Source organism: Bufo gargarizans, unplaced genomic scaffold, assembly GCF_014858855.1.
Source record: "Bufo gargarizans isolate SCDJY-AF-19 unplaced genomic scaffold, ASM1485885v1 original_scaffold_1430_pilon, whole genome shotgun sequence".
In the NCBI taxonomy this organism is placed as follows: domain Eukaryota; kingdom Metazoa; phylum Chordata; class Amphibia; order Anura; family Bufonidae; genus Bufo; species Bufo gargarizans.
In genome coordinates, this window is record NW_025334355.1 from 85,476 (window position 1) to 94,032 (window position 8,557).

The window sequence follows — 8,557 nt, forward strand, 5'->3', positions numbered from 1 at the left end:
CTGTTGCTCCGTTCATTGAGCAACGAATTACGATCAAGTAAAGACGCTTTTAATAGAGCCGCGGAGATTTCTCGCAGTGGATAACCCCTACTAATAAGTCTAGCTCTAAGTTCTCCAGCTTGGCGATGAAAACCTTCATCCGTATCATTTATCCTGCGCAGACGGACAAACTGCGCGTTTGACTGAAGATGGGTGGAAGCTGGTCTGGTGGAGGAGCGAGTTAGTCGCTGTCGGCTTACGGTGGCCACAAGTGTGCACCACTCCATCTTTTACCGTAACATGTACATCTAAAAAATCCAGAGCTTCACCACCAAAATTGATGGTGAACTTCATGTTCATACGATTGCATGTATTAAGATGATTGACAAATGCACGACACGACTCCTCGCTCCCCGACCAGACCAGAAAAACATCATCCACATATCTTAAAAATAGGCTAATGTGGCTCACATAGGGGTTATCCACTGCGAAAATATAGGTCTCCTCAAATACCGCCAGGTACAGGTTGGCAAATGTGCACGATACAGGCGTGCCCATAGCCGTACCTAGTACCTGGCGGTACCACTGTCCATCAAATTGGAAGACATTGTTCGACAGAACAAGGTCTAGTGCCTTGTGGACAAAATCAATGAAAACCGCACTCTTATTGCTTCTACTTAGGACTGTATCAACAGCCCTCAACCCAAGATCATGGGGGATTCTAGTGTATAGGCTCTCGACATCCAAGGATACGAGACTGAATTCCTCCCGCCACTCCAGGCCTCGGAGTGCCCGGAGGAAGTCTCCCGTATCCTTAAGGTATGTCGGAGTGCTCCCTAGTAATGGTCTAAGGAGCCAATCAATATAGCCAGATAGAGGTTCCAGCACTGAACCGATGCCTGCCACGATGGGACGTCCCGGGGGTTGGGTAAGGGATTTGTGGATTTTTGGTATAAAATACCAAGTAGGGATTTTTGGGAATGCTGGCACGAGTTTATCCCTAATATTTTTAGGTAAAAACCCGTTATATATATGCTGATCAATAAACCGACAGAGTTTGGAAGATATTTCAGGTATCGGGTTCCCCCTTAACTTCATATAAACTGTACTGTCTCCCAACTGTCTATTGGCCTCCTCCATATAATACTCCCTAGACATCAGGACCACGTTCCCTCCCTTGTCGGCCGGCTTAATCACCATATTTTTCTGCTTCCCTAACCACAATAAAGCATGAGATTCTTCCGCCGTGAGGTTGGAAGGTGCTGCTGGGTACACCAGCGCACGCATTTCTTTCAAAACTTGCTTGTGGAACAGGTCAATTGGTGAGCCGGCCGGCATGGGAGGAAGGAAGGTGGACCTGATGCCCCCTGTATATCTACTAAAGTGTTCTGCTCCATCTGTGGATTCATCAGGTTCAGTGCTGGAAAGGAAATGGATGCATGAAATTTCTTCATCACTGAATTTATCAGACAAATGAAAATCAGTGAGTGACATTGTGGCAGGGACCTCCCCCTGTAAGGGGTCGAGGACCTGAGAGGTAGTTTCAGAGAATAATCTCTTGAGGTATAACTTGCGGATAGACAGAAACAGGTCTATCTCAAAATCGACCAGGTTGAACTGTCCAGGTAGGCTGTATCCCAGCCCCCGATTGAGGAGTGGGATACAGCCCTGGGGCAGTTCAGAGCCTGTGAGATTGAGGACTACATTTTCGGGGGGTGCTTGAGTATAGAATTCGTCAGGGACTACTGTCGCCAGGAGACTTGACGTCTTCTTCTTGTCGATTTTCTGATTACTCTTGCTTGCTGTTCCACGTCTACCACGCCCCCTTCTCGTGCCTTTTCTAAAGGGGTTGTTGGGTCTTCAGCTGGATTGGCTCCATTTCCCTCGGAGGCACTTGATTCCGAATCAGTGGCCCAGAAATTATGGCGTCCTCTCCGTGGGGCTCGTTTGGGGCGATTTTGCTTTTTACCCCAGTCAAAGACACAATCAGCCTCATAATCATTCTTGTCTCTGATAAATTTGTCCCTCTTTCGATCTTTAATGTCCGCCTGTGTGGCAAGTAATTTTTTTTTTAAATTACTTGCCACACAGGCGGACATTAAAGATCGAAAGAGGGACAAATTTATCAGAGACAAGAATGATTATGAGGCTGATTGTGTCTTTGACTGGGGTAAAAAGCGAAATCGCCCCAAACGAGCCCCACGGAGAGGACGCCATAATTTCTGGGCCACTGATTCGGAATCAAGTGCCTCCGAGGGAAATGGAGCCAATCCAGCTGAAGACCCAACAACCCCTTTAGAAAAGGCACGAGAAGGGGGCGTGGTAGACGTGGAACAGCAAGCAAGAGTAATCAGAAAATCGACAAGAAGAAGACGTCAAGTCTCCTGGCGACAGTAGTCCCTGACGAATTCTATACTCAAGCACCCCCCGAAAATGTAGTCCTCAATCTCACAGGCTCTGAACTGCCCCAGGGCTGTATCCCACTCCTCAATCGGGGGCTGGGATACAGCCTACCTGGACAGTTCAACCTGGTCGATTTTGAGATAGACCTGTTTCTGTCTATCCGCAAGTTATACCTCAAGAGATTATTCTCTGAAACTACCTCTCAGGTCCTCGACCCCTTACAGGGGGAGGTCCCTGCCACAATGTCACTCACTGATTTTCATTTGTCTGATAAATTCAGTGATGAAGAAATTTCATGCACCCATTTCCTTTCCAGCACTGAACCTGATGAATCCACAGATGGAGCAGAACACTTTAGTAGATATACAGGGGGCATCAGGTCCACCTTCCTTCCTCCCATGCCGGCCGGCTCACCAATTGACCTGTTCCACAAGCAAGTTTTGAAAGAAATGCGTGCGCTGGTGTACCCAGCAGCACCTTCCAACCTCACGGCGGAAGAATCTCATGCTTTATTGTGGTTAGGGAAGCAGAAAAATATGGTGATTAAGCCGGCCGACAAGGGAGGGAACGTGGTCCTGATGTCTAGGGAGTATTATATGGAGGAGGCCAATAGACAGTTGGGAGACAGTACAGTTTATATGAAGTTAAGGGGGAACCCGATACCTGAAATATCTTCCAAACTCTGTCGGTTTATTGATCAGCATATATATAACGGGTTTTTACCTAAAAATATTAGGGATAAACTCGTGCCAGCATTCCCAAAAATCCCTACTTGGTATTTTATACCAATAATCCACAAATCCCTTACCCAACCCCCGGGACGTCCCATCGTGGCAGGCATCGGTTCAGTGCTGGAACCTCTATCTGGCTATATTGATTGGCTCCTTAGACCATTACTAGGGAGCACTCCGACATACCTTAAGGATACGGGAGACTTCCTCCGGGCACTCCGAGGCCTGGAGTGGCGGGAGGAATTCAGTCTCGTATCCTTGGATGTCGAGAGCCTATACACTAGAATCCCCCATGATCTTGGGTTGAGGGCTGTCGATACAGTCCTAAGTAGAAGCAATAAGAGTGCGGTTTTCATTGATTTTGTCCACAAGGCACTAGACCTTGTTCTGTCGAACAATGTCTTCCAATTTGATGGACAGTGGTACCGCCAGGTACTAGGTACAGCTATGGGCACGCCTGTATCGTGCACATTTGCCAACCTGTACCTGGCGGTATTTGAGGAGACCTATATTTTCGCAGTGGATAACCCCTATGTGAGCCACATTAGCCTATTTTTAAGATATGTGGATGATGTTTTTCTGGTCTGGTCGGGGAGCGAGGAGTCGTGTCGTGCATTTGTCAATCATCTTAATACATGCAATCGTATGAACATGAAGTTCACCATCAATTTTGGTGGTGAAGCTCTGGATTTTTTAGATGTACATGTTACGGTAAAAGATGGAGTGGTGCACACTTGTGGCCACCGTAAGCCGACAGCGACTAACTCGCTCCTCCACCAGACCAGCTTCCACCCATCTTCAGTCAAACGCGCAGTTCCATACGGGCAGTTTGTCCGTCTGCGCAGGATAAATGATACGGATGAAGGTTTTCATCGCCAAGCTGGAGAACTTAGAGCTAGACTTATTAGTAGGGGTTATCCACTGCGAGAAATCTCCGCGGCTCTATTAAAAGCGTCTTTACTTGATCGTAATTCGTTGCTCAATGAACGGAGCAACAGTATTAAACCGTCACGTTTTGCTTTTGCCTTTCAATATAGTCCGGTCGCTGAAATGGTCCGGCAGACCATCAATCGAAATTAGGACCTTCTTAAGGGAGACCCCACTCTTAACAGCTTCACTGAAAACAGACCATTGGTCACATTTAAAAGATGCCCCACAATTAAAAACAAGTTAGTTAGAAGTGTCTTTTCCTCACCTAGAGATGAAATTTGGTTGAAAAAACCGACGGGCAATTTTAGATGTGGCCATTGTTCCTTCTGTACACTTAATGTCTGTTCTAGGTATCTACAAATAGGTGGTGTATCACACACAGTACGGGACTTTATCAATTGCCGTACGTCCTATGTAGTATATGTGGTTTTTTGTCCTTGTAAACGCTTCTACATCGGAAAGACAATTCGCCCCCTATTTGAGCGCATTCGCGAACACATTGGTTCTATTCGATCAGGCAGAGGCAGTCCACGCCTCATTGAACATGTCCGCACGGCCCACGGCGCATATCCGCGTTGCCTCTCCTTTGCGGGCATAGAGCATGTCCGCCCCATCCTTCGGGGTGGTGACCGGCATCGCCTGCTCCTGCAGAGGGAGGCAAGGTGGATTATGCGTGCGGAGGCCATGCAGGCGGTAGGAATGAACGATAGAAATGACATGTCTGTATTTTTGTGAAACTTTATGCACTCTTTGTGTAGGGGTTTTTCTGCAACTTGTCTTTCCCATGTAGAATGCGGATCCCTTTACTTGATTTTTTCCTTAAAAACATTTTGCCTATTTTGTGAGGCCTTATATATATACATTGGATACGTGGTCCATAGTAAGGAATTTTAACTTACTGCCGTAGCCTATGCTAGCTATTCCATCTCCGTCAATCTCGGTATAGAGATGTAATTTTGCCACTTGCCTTGTATGTACGCTTTAATATTTGTCCTTCCTTTGTATGTTTTCTATATCTGTCTTGCTTTGGCTCAATTAACCATTGGATTGTAATCTTACCTGTTGATTTACATGTGTTTTAATCACGTCACATCTGTGGGAGTGAGATACTTGCTGACGGCGTCGGCCGTCCCCCTATCCACTTTGTATAAAGCGCACGTATGCGCAGTGACGTAACCAGTGGCCTGAGGAAGCGCGTCTGAGCGCGCGAAACGGCCGTCGCTGCTTGCAACTATGTGTCCGCCCCGGATCCTTTTTGCTATCTGCTGAGGAAGCCACAATAAAAGAAACCTTTGAAACATTTCGGTGAGTGCCGCAACTTTATTCCTATCCTCCCTTTAAGTTGCCATAGTCCAAAGTGGACAAGCCCTTTTGGGAAGGGAAGTATTAAATGCTGCAAAAACTGAATTTACAGGTTTTAAGTGGAACATATAGATTCGGTATAACCTCTCCTCTTTCTGGACTTAGGAGTCCAGTGGGCGGTCCTTCTTAGTGATTGACAGCTATCTCTGTATAACTGTACATAGACAGATAGCTGTCAATCTCTGACTCCGAAGCCCATCATGCATATGTCCATTACATTGACATGACCATTTTCACCTGGTTGCCCTAAGTCTCTAACTAATACAGACTGAATGATAAAGTATAACCTCTTCACTTCCCATTATTCTGTCTTGTGCAGAGAACATACAGAGCCATGTACGACTACAGCGCTCAAGATGATGATGAGGTTTCCTTCAGGGACGGTGACTATATTGTCAACGTGCAGCCAATCGATGACGGATGGATGTACGGCACAGTGCAGAGAACTGGGAAGACGGGGATGCTGCCAGCCAATTACATTGAGCCCGTTAACTGAGAGCCGCACGTTCCTTCACCTTTCAGCACTCAGTATATATTTTATTTTTATGTAAGGATCACGACGATCATGAAATCTTTATTGACAATTATTCTTTTAAAACGCGTAAAATTAAGTTTAAGCTTATTTTTTAAGCACTAGCATAGAACCTATGAAATAGAAGAAGCTCTTACCGTAAGGAAAAGGACTCTGCCAACAAACCCTCATAGACTTAGTTGAATGTTGTATATTACCATATAATGGAATATTTTTTTCTCTTACATGACATATCCTTTCATAGTTAACCTCAGAGGGCTGGTAATTGCTGACAATCGCGGATATAGCAGTGGCATAACGTAGATTATATATAAGATTATGAAACATATTTAGCTGCTTCTGCTATATTCTATACTCTGTGCATTGTTTAGTATTGCACCTTTAGTCAAATGGAATCAAATCTTTCCAAATATAATTCTAATTTAATACTAAATATTATATAAAAAAGTTGTATTTATGATCATAATATAGTCAATAGTTTCCAAAGATCTTTGTGATTGCATTCAGAATGATGGGAGAGTTCCGCTGCACAAGAAAACATCTCACTTTTTAAAAGGTAAATCAAAAGAAAATGGTATATAAACAGTGCCGTGCAAAAGTCTTAGGTGTGGTAAAAGTGCTGCAAAGTAAAAATGCTTTCAGTTTTAATAGTTTATTTTTATCAATTAACAAAATGCAAAGTGAATGAACAAAAGAGAAATCTAAATCAGATCAATATTTGGTGTGACCGCACTTTGCCTGCAATACAGTATCAGTTCTTCTAGGTACACTCGCACACAGTTTTTGAAGGAACTCGGCAGGAAGGTTATTCCAAACATCTTGCAGAACTAACTACAGATCTGTAGATGTAGGCCTGCTCAAATCCTTCTGTCTCTTTATGTAATGTAAGATAGGCTTGATGATGTTGAGATCAGGACTCTGTGGAGGGCCATATAATCACTTCCAGGACTCCTTGTTCTTTACGTTGGAGATGGTTATTAATGACGTTGGCTGTATGTTTGGGTCCATTGTCCTGCTGCAGAATAAATTTGGAGCAAATCAGATGCCGCCCTGATGGTATTGCATGATGGTTAGGTTTCCTTTCTCAGCATTAAGGCCCCATTAATCCTGACCAAATTCCCAACTCCATTTGCTGAAATACAGTCCCAAACGTGAAAGGTATCTCCATCATGCTTCACTATTGCCTGCAGACACATGTAGTACTGCTTTTTAGCCGTTTGGTAACAAACTGCCTTCTGTTACGGCCAACTATTTCTGATTTTGACTCCTTAATACAATGCACTTGCTGCCATTTATCTGCATCCCTTTTGAGTCGCTTTGCCTTGTCAAATGTTTGGCTTTTTGGCCGCAATCCTTTCATGAAGACCACTTCTGGCCAGACTTCTCTGAACAGTAGATAGGTGTACCTTATTTCCACAGGTTTCTGCCAGTTTTGAGCTGATGGCACTGTTAAACATCTTCAAATTTTGCACGGTAGTAAACATGAGGCGTCTTTCATCTGTTGCACTACGTTTTCAGCACCTATCGGACATTGGTGGCATATCCTAGCAATATGTCCACAAAGTGCGAGATGGGCCAACCCCTTTAATGGTGTTCTTAGTGCTGAAAAATCCAGGAAGATACTTATCCATCATGCAATACCATCAGGAAGACGTCTGGTCGGTCCAAAATTTATTCAGAAGCAGGACAACAACCCTAAACATGTAATTAAGAACTATATTCAGAGTAAAGAAGAACAAGAAGTCCTGGAAGTGATGATATCTCCCAAACAGAACCCTGATCTCAACATCACTTAGTCTGTCTGGAATTACATGAAGAGACAGAAGGATTTGAGCATGTCAACATCCACATAAGATCTGTGGCTAGTTCTCCAAGATGTTTGGAAGAACCTCTCTGCCGTGTTCCTTCAAAAACTGTGTGCATTTTCCACACCTTCCTAAAACGTTTTGCACAGTACTGTACATATACATACAGTTGTCAAGTTGACTTAATAGATAGAGGCCCATCATGTTCAGGCCCTCTTCTATTTTCCAGAACAGAGAACGGCTACTAAGCACACCTCCTACTCTGGAGGACCTTGCATAGAGAGCTTATTGATTAATTGCTTCATTTCCCCAGTGGGGGCACTGCAGGAGTTTGAAGATCACTGAGAGTTCTAGCCACAAAGTACCCTATCTGTGAATTATATTTGCCACTTGTATAGCCTGAAGAACTTTAGGTTTACTTACTTTATATGCTTTATTTGGTATTAAATCACCTGGCTTTAAAACTTCTATGGTAATGAAAGCAGACTATTCATGTATATCTCACGCATTATCCCGCATTATTTCAATTCTTAGATAAACACTTTGGTGGCAATGGTGAAAGGTATGCAGGCGTAAAACTCTCTGGGACAGACTCTTCTATAGATGGCATAAGCTTAGATTGGCTGTCTAGACCGGCACCAGATTTATCACAGGGGCTCAGGCGGGATGATAAATGTGGTGCAGGGAGAGACATTTTTGTCTAGCTGTATACTAACTTGGGTTAGCTTAGTTTGTATGCCAGAATTGTGTTGTAATTATGGCACTAAATGTTGCATATTAGACCACAACCCTTTTCTGAAAATCTATGCCCTATC

General features: G+C 44.2%; 1 protein-coding gene across 1 annotated transcript in view; it reads left to right on the top strand.

The window, feature by feature from the left end:
- The window catches only part of LOC122923277 (nebulette-like), a gene marked incomplete at its 5' end in the record, with an annotated part of 89,788 nt that extends 83,010 nt beyond the window's left edge, over positions 1-6,778 (top strand). Inside the window, one exon of the mRNA XM_044274061.1 lies at positions 5,725-6,778. Within this exon, the coding sequence (XP_044129996.1) occupies positions 5,725-5,901 (177 nt within the window). The remainder of the gene's footprint in view (positions 1-5,724) is intronic.
- Positions 6,779-8,557: the final 1,779 nt, after the last annotated feature.